The 16,281-nt window shown below is 34.1% G+C and overlaps 2 protein-coding genes across 2 annotated transcripts; one reads left to right on the top strand and one right to left on the bottom strand.

Annotated features, from left to right (window-relative positions):
• On the top strand, positions 1–7,097 carry LOC120129648. The gene is made up of 19 exons (XM_039147106.1): positions 1–750; positions 1,087–1,467; positions 1,555–1,644; positions 1,747–1,948; positions 2,036–2,162; positions 2,632–2,724; positions 2,867–2,948; positions 3,032–3,091; positions 3,172–3,224; positions 3,366–3,532; positions 4,316–4,529; positions 4,960–5,017; positions 5,105–5,161; positions 5,252–5,500; positions 5,762–5,829; positions 6,155–6,211; positions 6,313–6,406; positions 6,506–6,646; positions 6,755–7,097. Exons 1-19 carry the CDS (start codon positions 190–192, stop codon positions 6,860–6,862), a joined length of 2,862 nt encoding a protein of 953 aa, XP_039003037.1. The 5' UTR covers positions 1–189; the 3' UTR covers positions 6,863–7,097.
• Positions 7,098–8,499: 1,402 nt separating this feature from the next.
• Positions 8,500–9,841, bottom strand: LOC120128493 (glutamic acid-rich protein-like). Its single transcript, XM_039146176.1, has 2 exons — positions 9,382–9,841; positions 8,500–8,610 (listed from the first exon to the last, which is right to left on the bottom strand). The coding sequence occupies exons 1-2, from the start codon at positions 9,817–9,819 to the stop codon at positions 8,500–8,502; spliced, it is 549 nt and encodes a 182-aa protein (XP_039002107.1). The 5' UTR covers positions 9,820–9,841.
• Positions 9,842–16,281: the final 6,440 nt, after the last annotated feature.

The following is a 16,281-nucleotide window of genomic DNA, read 5'->3' as shown; positions in this document are numbered from 1 at the left end:
ATTTCTTTATTTTTCTTTTGCTCATCCTTTGTGTATTTTAGAAAAGCCGCTTAAAATTTCTTACCGTTTAATCCATCTCCATTGATGTAGTTTGAAATTGGTTTTGATTTATTCTTGGGAACATTGGCCCTCTAGGGTTTTGTTTTGATCTGAAGTTTTTCTCTTCTTCTTCTTCTTCTTTTAAATTGAATGGCGAATGGTACGGAGGCAGAGGATTTCGTGGTACTATCCCGGGTAAAGACGGGTCTGAAGCGTGAATTCGAGTTTGCTTTGAAGGCTCAATCTGAGATCTGCGGGTCTTTGGGTCGGACTCGATCTGGGAAGGCCCTGAATGGAGGAGGACAGGTTTGGAGTCCAGGTACCAGGAACACCAAGAGATTGAAGAAAGAAGTTAAGGATGAGAACGATAAGACATATTTGAAGGAACCTGTGAGGGTTTTGGAGGAATATGTTGATTTGTTAAGCGAAGAGGAGGCGAAAAGCGATGTGGAAGATCCGAAGAGGGAGGTTGTTGGTTGTGAAGAGGAGGAGTTGAAGATGATGAACTTGGAAAAGAACGAGGAAGTTAAAGATGAGGTAATTGAACCAATGTCTGAAGTTGAAGTTGTCAAGCAAGGGGAGGAAAAAAGTGAACCCGCAATGGCTATAACTGGCACGCCAGAAGAAAAACATGGGGAAGAGAAGATGAATGCTGACATTGGAGAGAAAGAAAGTGAACTGGAAAATGCAATGAAGAATGTAGAGGAGGAAATGCTAAAGGAAAATTTGGTGATAGAAAATAGGTCATGCAAAGGAGATTTAGAGGTGCCTGTTTTTGTTAGTTGCAACGGTGATAGCAAGATAGAGGAAGTGGTGAAGGAAGAGAAGCCTGTAAGGAGGTTTACCCATTCCTTGTTGAAAGTTAAAGATGTGGTAATTGAACCACTGTCTGAAGATGATGTTGTCAAAGAAGGGGATGAAAAAAATGAACCCGGAATGGCTGTAACGGGCTCGCCAGAAGAAAAACAGGAGGAAGAGAAGATGAGTGCTGACACTGGAGAGAAAAAAAGTGAACTGGAAAATACAATGAAGAATGTAGATGAAGATAAGTTAAAGGAGGATTTGGTGATAGAAAATGGGCCGTGCAAAGGGGACTTATGGGTGCCGGTTTTGGTTAGTTGCAAGGATGATAGTAAGATAGAGGAAGTGGTGAAGGAAGCGAATCCTGTAAGGAGGTTTACTCGTTCCTTGTTGAATGTGACTGTGGAGGCAATGAAAGAAACTGCTGCAACAGATGCTTTTGTTGTCAATGTGAGTGATGCCAAAATTGGTGATGGTGATGTTAAAGTTTGGACCGTGGATTCTCCAATGCGGAAGGGAACTATTGTCTCAACTAAGTTTGTAAGAGATTTCCCTACAGAGATATTGGATCTTTTGGATTCAGGTATTCTCAAGGGAGTAAACGTGAGGTATGCTCGTAGCTCAAAGGTATGTATGTGGGAAGAGTTTTGTAGGTGATGAATGCCTTGCTCTTCCAATTCAAAATTTTGTTGTCTGAATGTTTTATTGTTACAGGTTACAAGAGCTTCAGGGAGTAATGGGCTTCGGGGAATAATCAAGGGCTCTGGGATCTTGTGTTTTTGCAATGCATGCAAGGGGGCTAAAGTAAGGGAGTGTTATTTATTACTATTATTTTGTGTTTTATCATGATAACTTATTTTGTAAGTTTGCGAGTACCCATTTGTTTGTATTTTATCGTTAATTTAGGTTATTACCCCTACCTTATATGAGATTCACGCTGGTAGCTCGAAGAAGGCTGCAGAAGAGTATATTTACCTGGAGAATGGGAAAACCATCCGTGATGTAATGAACACATGCAGGGAGAGTCCATTGAGCATGTTGGAGAACACCCTGAGAATGGTGATTGGTTCTTCCATGAAGAAATCCCGCTTTTGTTTGAACTGCAGAGGTTGATTTTTTCTTCTTTTATCTGTACATATTTTCTCTTTTCTTATTGGAATTTGGCAGCAGTCTTGAATTTTCTTTATTGTTGTAGAGTCTATTACTAGAGCTGGATCTGGGAAAGCCATGCTTCTATGTGATTCATGTCTGGATATGAAAGAGTCTCATGACAACTCAACTTTAGTGCCTGATGCGACCAAGGTGGCTGCTGCTACTGATAGGTATTATTGGGTGCCTGTGTTTTTCTTGGTCCATCTTTGAGTTTGGAAGCGGAGAAAAAAATAAAATATCCTTGCAATTTCATAATCCATTGGGTATTTGTCTAGTACTGGTTTTCTGGCATACGACTATTTTTTAACCCTTGGCTGCGAAGACAGTTTTATCTGGAGATGCTAAAATTTGGTCTCATTGTTCATCAAATTTATGAGTATTGAGGGGGTTTATGATTGTTCCCGAAAATAAAGAGTGACAAATTTGTATGAATGTGGATTTGAAGTTATATTTGCTGCTTATGAAATTTGTATGCTAGCTTTTAGATATAAATGCACAGAGATAGGCTCCACATTGCGCATTTACTTGCTTGTTATTACTTTTCTCTTATCTGCATGATTGAAGATAAGATATTTCTGTTAAAGTTTAACTCATTCACCTGCTTGTTTTATTTTTGTTTTCTTTTTGGGTTTACTTCAGATCACCCAAGCCAATTGTGTTTCCAAAGTCTCCAATGAGTGCTTCAAAATGCAATTCGGCACAAGCTAAGAGTCAGGGAAGAGTAACTAGAAAGTAAGTTTAGTTTTGTGTTTATGTATTCTGTTGGCATATTCGGTATTCACTTTGTTGATTATAGTTGAGGTGGTCACTTTTGTGCATGATCTTTTTGTTGATGGTATATAACGAATTAATCTCCTTCATTTTGCTTTTGAAGGGATCTGAGAATGCATAAATTGGTATTTGAGGAAGATGGGTTGCCAGATGGTACTGAATTATGGTATTTTGTTCGTGGACAGGTTTGTGTGAAAATGCTTAAATGTAAAATTTATCTATTTCAACTATGTCTACCAAGTGTAAGTGGTTATTTGACGTGTTGCAGAAAATGCTTGTTGGTTATAAAAGGGGATTTGGAATATTGTGCACCTGCTGTAATTCAGAGGTACCCTTTTCTTTTTCCAATTAATTTGTTGCACCCTAAATTCTCTGATCTTTTGTTTTTGTTGTTTTATATGAGCACAGATAAGCCCCTCACAGTTTGAAGCTCATGCTGGTTTTGCTAGTCGTCGCAAGCCGTATGTTTCTGCTCAGCTTAGTTGTCAAAGCCTCGTGTTTGGTCTTTTTTTTATCTTTTAATTGTTATAATAATGACTTGGTGCATTTAGTGTATGCATATATGAACACAAGTGTTAATTTGACATTTCCTTTGTTTACAGTTTTCAAAACATTTACACATCAAATGGGGTATCTCTCCATGAATTGTCTATATCCCTATCAAAAAATCGGAAGTTTTCTACTTATGAGAATGATGACTTATGTAGCATCTGTTTGGATGGAGGGGATCTATTGTGTTGTGATACATGTCCGAGGGCTTTTCACGCAGGTTTGTTTTCAACTATATTCCTGGGTATTCTCTTCATCGCCAGCTTTTCAGGATTCACTTGTTTGTATAACAATTGATGTGCTGGATGCATTTAAGCAATGGCAGTATAAAGAAAGTAACTCCCGCCTAATTGATTTCCAAACTTGATGTTGTATCTGATTTTTAGGGAATGCCAAACCATATTCTAAGCTCTAAACTTATTTGATTATTCCTCTACGAACTTGTAAACTTTGTGAAATTGTAACTAGTCTTACGTATTGCCTCAAATTGTGAACTTTGCCTTTTGCTCTTGGTTGGCCATAGTTCATTTCTTAACTGAAGGCACTAGTGAAGACAAAATAGTTTTTAATTCCATTTCCCAATGGTTCAATTACCTACGCGGTTCATGATATTGCAGAGTGAAATTGATTATTTGTGGACGCAATAATTATATGGCGTGATATATGTGTGAACATAACTTGCTTTTGATTTCAGGACTGTTTTTTCCTCCTTTTCCCTTTTACCCTATCTCTTTGACTTGTAGCTGAACTTAATTTGGAGAGTTGAGAGAGAGTTACTATCTTGTACCCTTTTTGTGACTTATTTTTACATGGTTATGATCTCCTTTGGTCATTTAGAATCAACATATTTCATTACAAGTATTTTGAACCAATGGGATTTCGGGAAATGCAGTTTCCTTACTTTCTCCATACAAACAGATTGTGAAATATCTGTCACTTTAGTTAGTTTGTAATCAGTACGGCTTCCTGTTGGGCTCATGCTCTTTTAACTGGCTGATTGCAGAGTGTATATCCCTACAACGCATTCCGACTGGTACTTGGCACTGTAGATATTGCCAGAATACCTTCCAAAAGGAAAAGTTTGTGCAACATAATGCCAATGCTGTTGCTGCAGGAAGAGTTGTTGGAATTGATCCAATAGAACAGATAACCAAGAGATGCATTCGAATTATCAAAATCCCAGAGGCAGAAGTTCCTAGTGTGTGTGTGCTATGCAGGTTGGGTGTATTCTCTTCTGACCAGTTTCAATGCTTCTGTGCTGCTTTGAATTAATCCTCACTCAAAACGCCCTCAATTTTTACCTTAAATAGTTTTAAGTCTTCTTCTAACATGTATGTCTGAAAATATATGTAATTATCCAGATAGAAGTGGTAATCAGTTACCAATCTAACACAATGATCTGGAGTAGAAATATTCTAGACAGCTGAAATCTCTAATTTGATTTATTCAGAATCTGTAGCAGTGATAAACTCATACCTATCTGATCCAAAAACTTGTTCTTTATTTGCAAATTGACAAATGTCTGATCCCATTGTTTGGTGTTCTGCACTCATGTTGATACTTGATTAGTTGTTGCCATTTTCTCTCTCTCTCGCTCATTGCTTTGAACTTTATTTTCTTGTGCTAACAAGACATTGATATTTGTAGAGGTCATACTTTTAGCAAGTTGCGATTTGGTCCTCGCACTGTTATACTTTGTGATCAGGTATCTTTTTGGTTTTGTTTGTGTTGTGCTTATGGTTGTCTGCTGGAATTGAAACTGAACAATCTGTGTTCATTTTCTCTTTGGCAGTGTGAGAGAGAGTATCATGTGGGTTGTCTGAGGGATCATGACATCGATGACCTTAAGGTACCCTGTTTTCCTTCACAGTTACAAATATTGAATAGTTTTCTATTTCCTTCTGTTTATAAATTAGTATCGACATCTTGTTATTATCAGGAGTTACCAAAAGGAAAGTGGTTTTGTTGTGCGGACTGCAACAGAATTCATACTGCTTTACAGAAATTGATAGTTCGTGGAGAGGAGAATATTCCTGATTCGTCTCTTCATGTTGTGAGGAAGAAGCATGCGGAAAGTAGTTTTGAGAGCAAGGCCAAACTTGATATAAGATGGAGGGTTCTTAGTGGCAAAATGGTTTCTTCAGATGACACCAGAGTAACACTTTCAAAGGCTGTCGCGATCTTCCATGTATATTATTTCCTGCTTAAACCACTAACAAATTCATTGCTGATCTTATCATCATTAACTAGATAAATGACCAGCTTGTTAAAGCTTGTATGTCCATCATATGAGCTTTAAGTCTTGTAGTTGCATCAGTGCATTTAATGCATGAGGCATCTTCCTTGTAGTTTGTTTTGTTTTGTTTTGGGTCTTTGACGTGAACTTAAAGCTGTAAGACTAAAGTACTAATTGATTTGTGATGTAACTTTTGTGGTTTGTGGTTTATAGGAGCGCTTTGATCCTATAAGTGACTCTGGATCGAGTAAAGGTGATCTCATTCCATCAATGGTTTATGGGTAAGCAATACTCATCATCTATGTGTATCTTTTTGATGCTTACCGATTAGGCAGTGCAAATAATTTCATCAATGCTTAGTTTGGTAGGAGTGTTATGTTTTCAGCAGGTTAAGTACACGAGTTGGTAATAAACTAATTTCATCTGGCAATTTTTAGCCACTGATATGATTTCATTTGCATAAAGAGTTGGGAAATATTTTGCTTATTTTAATATGGTCTTAGTTTTTACTCTTCTTTCCAATTTTAAGTTTAGATTGTACTAATTGCTCTTTATGTCATGATAAATTATTTTAATACTATTTAATAACTGAACTTTGTTTTGCAGGAAAACTTTCAAGGGCCAAGATTTTAGTGGCATGTACTGTGCAATATTAACTGTCAAGTGAGACTTGTTTTTTTATTATAATTTTTGGTTGAGATTTCATTTCTCTGTAATCTTCTATAATTTTGTCTCACTGATTGATTTTTTTTTTCGTCCCGCAGCCAAGTGGTTGTCTCGGCCGGTATTTTCCGGATTTTTGGGCAACAAGTGGCCGAAATTCCCTTGGTTGCAACAAGTAGTGAAAGTCAAGGGCAGGTAATTAACACTACTTTCTAATCCCCCCCCACGTCAAAGGTCTTTTCTTCATTTCGAATAGGAGACACAATGCAGTCCTAAAAAGCATCGAAATTGCAGGGTTATTTCCAATGCCTGTTCAATTCCATCGAGAAGCTGCTTGGATTTCTTAAAGTGAAAACGATTGTGCTCCCGGCTGCCGATGAGGCGGAATCCATTTGGACAAAGAAATTCAGATTTAGCAAGATAACCCAGGAAGAGGTAATAAACATTTTCCAGCCAGCGTCTCTTGGAGGTCACCAAAAGAATGAAATCTGTACGGATGAAATGCAACATAATGTTTTTTTTCTGTTGATAATATTGCAACAGCTAAACAACTATTCAAGGGACTACCAGATGATGATCTTCCAGGGTACATCAGTACTTAAGAAGCCAGTGCCGGCTATTCGGTTCATTGGTAAATCACAAGATGAATGACAGTCGAGTGTGGTTGAAACTGGCGAGTCAGCAGCAAGTTTTTGAACAGATTTTTCCTCCTCATTGTACAGTAAGCGAATGCTTTAGTACTTTTTTTTTGGGGCACAGGAAAGATGAAAAGTCAATTAAATACTTTTTTTCTTCCCCCTTTTCTGAGTTTGTTGCACTGAAATGAGGTTGGGAAGGGGGGACCGGTTGCTCGACATGTAGGAAAATTAGGGGCGGAAATGAAGTATTTAATTCGAGCAATTTCAAAAATTTAGATTTAGATTTGTTAATTTATTTGTTTATTCATTTAGTTTTGAGTTAAATTAGATATTATATTTTAAATATTATTTATTAATCTCGAAAAAAAAAACAAATGTTTGGATAAATAACACGTTCTGGCGAGTTTGTTTTAGTTATCGAGTTCAAAGAGTTGATTAAACCATAAGTTTTCAAATAATTGCACAAGTGAAAAGGATGGGCACATACCTGTTACCGCAGTGCACATCATGAGGTAGGTCCATACTCGAATCATTGCAAGCGTCTCCGAAGGATTTATCCTTGCACCAATCTCCTCCATTGGAAGCTGCGCTTCAGCCTCAGTCAAAAGAGGCACCTCGAGAGGAATTCTCTCGATATTCTTGGTCGGAGGAGTCGCTTTTCCCTCAGCTCTCACGTGGTGGTCTGCTTCAACCTAACTTCATCTAACGAGCCACTCAGTCGACAATCACCATCCGGGACAAAAACATACAAGGGGCTAACATTTAACAGCCTTGATAGTTCTCTGCCAAAAGCGTCAACGCCAAAATTACTCTATAAGTGAATCTTCTGACCCTGGATTCGTCTCCTCTTTAGTAGGGCATATTCTTGCAATCACAAATGCCCGGAGGCCCATCGCCCCCAACTAAAACATCTCTAATGTTAAACTCATTAAGGTTATAGAATAGTCTCACCAATATCAAACCCCTTTGCATGCTTCCATATAAAACTTAGAAGGCGTGGACAAGTCTTCTGAGCCACACCACTCAAAGTGAAAAGATTCTATAATATGATCATCGAAGGAACCGATTTCCACCGTCGATAAAGGATAAAATACCCAATAAGAATCTACCAAGAAACTTCGCCCAACTGACCCAAAGCTACCTCATAGGTATTCATCACATCTTTCACGAAGTTGTGTCAGGAGATGGAATCCATCCTCCATAGCGAATAAAGGAATATAGAACCACTCTCAGTCCCTGCTAGTGCCCTTGCCACAATCAATCATGCAACACAACCCTGAGGAAATATCAAACTAAAACTCGAAGTTCCCTTGTAGTAAATCATAACTCAACAAGAAATTTTTGTAAAGAGAATACAACGGATTGAAAATCAAATACAAAAATAAAAATTAGGGATTTCTCCCTAAATTCCCTCTTAAATAGCAGGAGGACTCAATATCTTTCCAACAGTAGAAATACTATGCCTATTCACTATGCTAATTATAGAGCAACGTGTATAGGCCTCTAATCATTTAAGAGAAATCATCATGACAATTACCAAAAATGACTCCTTAAATACAAAAAAATTTCTCAAGTCTCGGGTCAAGTCACTTGGTGACATTCCTTTGACTAGAGGGACAAGTGTTATACCTTCTCGGATTTTTTCGTGAGTCATATCTCTAATTCCACTCTTCCATTGACCGAAGCCTCCAGAAGAACTCTCATGATTGAATCCTTCTGAGGCCCATATCCCCTGGTCAACAACAACTTTTGATATGACCTCTGACAGATCCATTTAACATGTTAAAGTCAAATCTATTGTGAGACGATTATATATATCGTACTTGTTAGGCTACAAATAGCCATAATGAAATTAGGTTTGACACCAATATTAGGGACTGATTAAAATTTCTCATGCAAGATTGAGAAAGGAGATTCCAATTCTTCTTATTCTTCTTCTTCCTCTCTTCCAATCTGGAAAAAGAAGACACGGTTCATCCAAATATTCGTCTCACATCGTAAATCACTGATTGCGATTATCTGCTTAAATCAAAAGGACCGAATTGTGTATTACCGCTACAATCTCAAATATTATCATCAACAATTATAAATACTAATTTTTTTAAAAACTAAACATATTTATATTGAACATTCATATAACAACATAGTTGCACTAAAATAGAAGTTTTATTTATTCTCACAACTACCGATAACATATGTGAAACTTACATGCAGCCAAGGGAACTTTGAAAGTAGCAAAATTCAGAGTAAAATGGGAAAAATAAATGAAACAAGATCGCCATTTTCTTTTCACCGATCGAGATATTTCAAGAAATATTTGATCGTAACATGCAACAACAGCAAGGGAAGAGAGAAGGGTAATTAACCAACTCCAAGAAATTAAATTCGACATACAAAATTTAATCAGTTGGTGATCACATGAGAAATCAGACACTCTTACTTCTCCTCTTGAAGCTAAGAGGCTCAACAGCAGCAACAGTATTATCAGTAGAAAATAACTCAGAATTTGATCTAAATAATTAAAGACTCTACCTCTTCACTCCTCGTAGTTTCAAAGAAGAACAACTCTGTTAATTTTCTCTTCCGGTAGTTTAAGCTCATCATCGCTTTCTTCCTAGGTGTTGGTGGGCAACTTGAGATCATTGATATCTTATGATCACTTGAAGTTGGCGTTTTACACTCTTCTACTTCTTTCTCTTCATCATCTTTCCTAGATGTCGCCACTTCATAGTCTTTGTCATCGTTGTCGTTGTTTTCATCATCATCATCGTCTTTCCTTGATGCTGCCTCTTCATTGTCTTTTTCGTCGTTGTTTTCATCACCATCATCTTTTCTAAGTGCCGCAGTTTCTTCTTCATCGTCATCCTTTTTTTCTCTGTCTTTTTCAAAACATTTTTCTTCTTGTTTTTGCTGGTCAAGTTCTGTAGGTGTTTCTTGAAGAATATTCTCAAGGAGATCGTCGTTGGACATGGAGGTGAACCCTGAAATTAAAGCTAATCGTAAGTGATTTGAAAGAGAGGAATTATGAAAACTTCAACGCTTTGTATCTGTATTTGATTTTGATCCTTATCTTTTTCACAAACGATAACTGATGTATATCTACTATTATTGTCTTCTCAAAACTTCGTATTTGTATCTTTTTCCCACTTTAGATTTTACCTTGAGTTATTATTTTATTTTAAAGGTAAAATTATTATTATTATTTTTAAAGGTAAATTATGTATTTAGTCATCTAGTTATTGCTTCGGTTCTATTTTATTTATTTATTTTTTAAATTACCACTAAAAATTACATTTTAATTTTATTCGAATATCCGCAATTTAAAAATTAGCGATGCATTATTGTGTCACATAAAAGATAATGTCATACTATTATTGAAAAAATTAAAAAAAAATATCATGTCAATAATTATGTTAATTTTTTAATAACGGATGATCAAAATGTAACATTAATAATAATTTTAAAAATTCAATAGTTAAATGATCAAAATGATAATTAAATGACAAAGAAGTTATGTTATATAACGATGGTCCATTCAGTTCATGTTACCACCAAAGAGCAAACTTGTTACATGATATTTATATATAGTCTCTATCTAAACACTTCAATTTTTTAAATGAAAGGTTATAAATTGACATTAAGATAAAGGATATGTCAATATCCTATCATCGAACTTAGTTGCTATTTGTCTATTTAATTTAATATTATAATATATTAAAAATATGATTGAATCTACTTAGATATTTAATATCTTTTGATTTATAGGTGAGAAAGATTGGAATAATATAAACCTTTTTTTTGTAAAATTAGATTAGCAAAAGTTTTTTTTGGTTGCCCTCCAGTTATAAGGGATTAGTCCTGATTAATCTGGACTAACCCGGGTCGTACACCTGGCTTTGGTGGGTTAGTCTCTCAACGGGGATTTTATGCATAGACTCGAATCTAAGACATTGCTTAAGCGATATCAAAATACTTACCACTTGAATCAATCCTGTTAGTATATTAGCAAAATTAAAAAAAAATGGCTTTAATGAGATTTTGGAGATTTATAATCAATTTTTTTAAGAAGTGATACAATTAAAAAAAATTAAATAGAGCTTATTTGTAGAAATTATGAGATTTTCTTGAAAGTTTAGGAGGCCATGACCTCTCAATCTTCATTAAGTTCCACCCCTGGGTTTTCTTCTTGAACTTGGAACATTATGGGAGGGAAAAGTAAACTCTTAACCACTAAACCATAATTAGGGGTTCAATTGTATCATTATTTTTAACTTAAATATTTTTTATAATAAAAATATAATATTACTTTTTTATAATAAAAATATATTATTGATTAATTTCGAATTCAATCTATATCATTATCGTTAGAATATATAGATGGACATAATTTAAATATACCTAAATTTTATAAAAGCTTTAAACATTTGAAATATTTTATAAAAATATAAGACTACTACAATCACAAAGTTTAATTTAATTGTTATATAAACATTTTAAAAAAGTAATTGCCAATAAAAATAATTTTTATACCATTGAAATTAATTAGATATAAAAGCTTTTGACAAGACGGATCCAAGAGAAAGATAGGGTGTCCCAGGTTTGGCTTTTCTAAAAGTAAAATATCTTTATTTTTACGTTTATTTAATTTTAAAAATTAACTAAAATCCATTTCAATATTTTAAATTTGTTGATGAGGAAAATTGAGTTATGTCAACCTTTGATGATTCATTTTTTCTTATTTAGATGGACAATCATGACTACTGTTTATCTCATCGAGAGAGAGAGAAGAAGAGCTAACGTGTTAAAGAAGTCTATGAATAATCATCATAAGAGAAAAATGTATATAACGATCTCGAGAGAGAAATCAAATTCTAACCCTTTTGTTCAGCAATGCGTATCGACTTTTATATTGATCTTTAGTGTTGGTGTCAGGCATAGGTCATAATTACTATTCGTAGATTGGAATGTCAAACAAATATGATCATCTTAAAATAGATTTGACTCTAACAAATCACATGGACATTTCATAGTTCATATCAAATATTTGTAATTGTCTAGAGGTCATAAAGCTCTAGAGGCGTTGAGGAATTCTACGGAACATGAAGCATAAAAGGTTTTGTAGTTCTGAAGACGTTAAATTTTGGATATTTTGAAGAGTTTCGAATAAACTCCAAAAATCTTAATATTCGACGGGTGGAAGAATGCCAACACAAATGTTACGATTAAAAGAGCTTCTTTTAATATCCAAAGAAGGTACGACAAACTTGTCACAACCCAAATTTGGGAATAATTTAAACCTTGCAAAATTTGAGCACCAAAACGAATTTTTATAAATGTTTATGATCTCTTTACTACATTTCTTAAAGTTTAAGGACTTTTAGGGATTAACCCATTGTTAATACCCTAACCTAGCTATAAATACAATATTATAGCAGTGTGGTTTCCTTTTTCCCCCTCTTTTGTCTTTTAGCCTCAAGCCTCTTCCTCATCTCTCCCTCTTCTCTTTTCTTTCACCAGAGAACCATCACCGTCGTGCAACGCTGTCGGCGTGAGCATCATCGCCTCATCCATCGCTGTCCCTTCATCGTCCCAAAGAAATCCTACCCACACTGTTCCCTCGTCAGTCGTCTTTGTGAACCTGAAAAAAAAATAAGAACATTCGAAACCCCTTCTCACTGTCGTGGTTACTGGTCGCCGTGTATTGTATCGCCCACGTCGGAGAGCTCCCCACATTGTTCCGAACCTGTCAAGCCTTTCACCGCCTTTTGGGTCATCACCGTTATTGTGTTGTGGAGGAAAGAATGTTTGGCCAATTTCAACTCTTCTCTCTCGTGTTTTCGTTCGTGTTCCACTCTGAGATAACATTTGTAAGAGGTTGTTTATTGGAATATTTACTAAACTAGAGTTTTTGGTGCGATTTCGGCCATCAGAGACCATCCCATTCGCTGCGCTGCACATGTTAGAGTTTTACAGTAGAACCAGTCCGATCGGTTTAACCGTTGAACTGAATCACCCAAACCTGAACCGATTTGGCTCGATCAAAAACGTTGACCCGACCTGATCAATTAACCCATTGGCTTTGACGATTGTTTTGATATTAACTTTTTTTTATAAGGCCTATATCTAGGGATTTGAAATTAGTTAATCGTTCAAGTGTCAGTTGTATCTTATTAAATTATGTCAAATTATATACATATTATGTCAGATCAATTTAATGGTTCAACTCAAATTAAGTTAGATTATTTTATGTTGATTTGACATCTTATTTAGTTCGGATTTAGGTCAATTTAATTTCAGTTCAGATTGATATCAATTCAGGTCAAAATAGTTTAAATCCGAAGCAGTTAAATACCAAGTTAAATTAGTTTCGGATGAATTTCAGTCAGATCTCATTTAAATCGGATAACAGATCGGGTCACATCATTGACATATAAAATTCATATTGGATTTAACCAGATACAAATTGACTTTAGGTCGGATCATTTTTGGGTTAATTATTTTTTGTCTTTAATGAACATTGAATTGTAATTTGTGGTTGTATATGAACTAGAGTAAATTGCAAAAATATAAATAATTATTGGTTAATTTTGATAAAATATAATTGTAAGGATTAAATTTAATAAACATGAAATTACAAAAAAAAATTAATAAATTAAACAACACAGATATATGAGAGATCAAATCGAAATAATTATAAAATGTGAAGTTAAAATTAATGAAAAAAATGGATGAATGATCAAATCGAAATAATTACAAAAATATAAACAAGCAAGAACCAATTTCAGATACAAATATAATTTTAAGAATTTAATTGAACATATATAAAATTATAAATTTAAATAAATTAAACAAGGTGAAGGGATCAAACTAAAATAATTGTAAATGTGAGGAAAAAATATAAAATAGACTGAATTAAATTAATTTCAAAAATTGAGAAAGAATTTGAAACAATTATATAACATGAATATTGAATGTTATGATAAAATAATGCATATATATATATATATATATATTATAATGTACATTATATTTATGCATAAATTATAAGTATATACTTATATAAGTATATAATATAAGTATACATTATACGTATAATGTATATATATAATATTTACAATGAATGTCATGATAATATAATTAATATAACACCCTAGATCAGTACGACACACAGTCAACCGATGTAGGATGCCACACGGAACCATTAGAGTGGTTGACCAACACCTTACTCTTTTATTTTATTATAAAACGACTATTTCCACACACAAAAATCCATGAAATAATATAATTAAAAACTTTATACTGGGGAACTCCCAAAACAAATATTTACAACCAAAATATTACATACTGACTCTTAATAGAATTTAAGACTCAACTGATACAACATGGTTTATAAAATATACATGCCCTTCAAAAACAACTAAGACGTACTCTAAAATTGCATTGAGTCTGGACCTTGATCTATCTACTGCTCCTCGAACTCTCGATCTACTGACATGCCTACATAAAACAATTCGAAAGTTGAGCTAACTAGCTCAGCGTCACACTAACAAATAAAACATTGAAATGCCCCAAATACTAATATAAGGACTATTTCGAAATGATTCAAAAATATTAGGATTTATTCTATTAATAATGAAAGATGAGAATGGTTAGGATTAATGGTTAAGACTAAGGTGTGACTTTGGATTTTTAAGAGGGTATTTTGGTCTTTTATATGAAAGAAGATTTAAATGTATTTTAAATTGGTATTAAAAATAAAGGAAAAGGGGATCAGGTTGAAAAAGAAATAGCTCTCTTTTTTCTTCTTCCTTCCCCCTGTAGAAGAGCTCTCTCATAAGCTTAAAGGTAAGTTTTAAATCAAATGGTATATTCCTTCAATTTTTGCTAGTTAATGAATCATTGTATATGATGGAAGCTTAATAAAGGTTTAGAGGAGATTAAAACTAAGTTATGAATGAGATATTAGAGATTAAAGAAAATGAGTTTTATAATGATATGTTAATATATATAAAGGTTTATTGGTGTTTGTTGGTAAAATTGACTTGTCAAGAAGGAAAATGAAAGATTTGAAGCATTGGTTGAGTGAAATAACAAATTAGAAATTATGGTATGATTCTTAGAATCAAATGCTCTTGAGGAATATTAGATATTTAAGTGGTTAAATGAAGGAAAATTTGTAAGGTTAAGTAGAGAAGTGTTATATATTGCTGTTAGGGGAAATGAGATGAAAATTGGCCCAAAGTTGGGTAAATTTCGGATGGAAAACTGGAAAATCTAGACAGGGGTATCAGTACCCCATAGAACAGTACCAATACCATAGACAAGAATTAGGCTAAATTACATGAGAAGTATCGATACCGATTCAATCCGTTTCAGTACTCAATCGATGTGGTATCGATACCATGATAAGGGTATCGATACAAGGAAACATCGAATCTAATTTTGGTCTCGATACCTAAGGGGGAGTATCGATACCATGGTGAGAGTATCGATACCAAATTACTTCGAAGCTAATTTTGGTATTGATACTGAAAGGAGGTATCGATACCATAATAGGGTAGTATCGATACCATAGTAGGGGTATCGATACTGAAGGGCCAAAAATTTTACGTTGGGACTGATATTGTTGTAGAAGGTAATAATAAATATTTTGATTAATATTAAGTTATAATTGTTAGGAAACACACTAACATTTGATATAATGCATGTATTTAATGAATGTGGGTTAGATCGAAATCAAGCTCCTAAGGCAAGTAGGGCGAAAGGCAAAGGTAAAGTTCCAGTAAAATCATCCTTACTTTTGAACACTTAGCGAGGAAAGGCAGGTGAGTACATTTTATGGTATGCAATCTAGATATAAATGATTAGTAATTATTTAATATGAATTGTTTAATTGTTAATATATGTTTTATGGTAATTACTATGTTTTATTAAATATATGGAAATGATATTGTGTATGAGTCAGAGTATGAATTGCTCTAAAAGAAAATGAAAATACAAATGCATATGAGTGCATTATTAGCATGAAAGAATGCTATAGTTGAAATGTATATGGGTACATTATCAACAGAAAAGCATACTTCAGTTGAAATGTATAGGGTTACATTATCAACAAAAAAGTATGCTAGAGTTGAAATGCATATGGGTGCATTATCAACAGAAAAGTATGCTAGAGTTGAAATGCATATTGGTACAATATCAACAGAAAATCATGCTAGAGTTGAAATGTATATGGGTACATTATCAACAGAAAAAATATACTATGGTTGAAATGTATATGGGTAAACTATCAACGGAAAAGTATACTATAGTTGAAATGCATATGGGTGCATTATCAACAGAAAAGATGTTATAACTTAAAGTGCATAATGGTGTATTATAAACAAAAATGAAGGTTACAAATGAAAAGAAAAGAATCATGACAAATGATTA

This window comes from Hibiscus syriacus, unplaced genomic scaffold, assembly GCF_006381635.1.
Source record: "Hibiscus syriacus cultivar Baekdansim isolate YM2019G1 unplaced genomic scaffold, ASM638163v2 tig00001644_pilon, whole genome shotgun sequence".
NCBI lineage: Eukaryota > Viridiplantae > Streptophyta > Magnoliopsida > Malvales > Malvaceae > Hibiscus > Hibiscus syriacus.
This window is presented reverse-complemented; position numbering and strand designations above follow the sequence as displayed.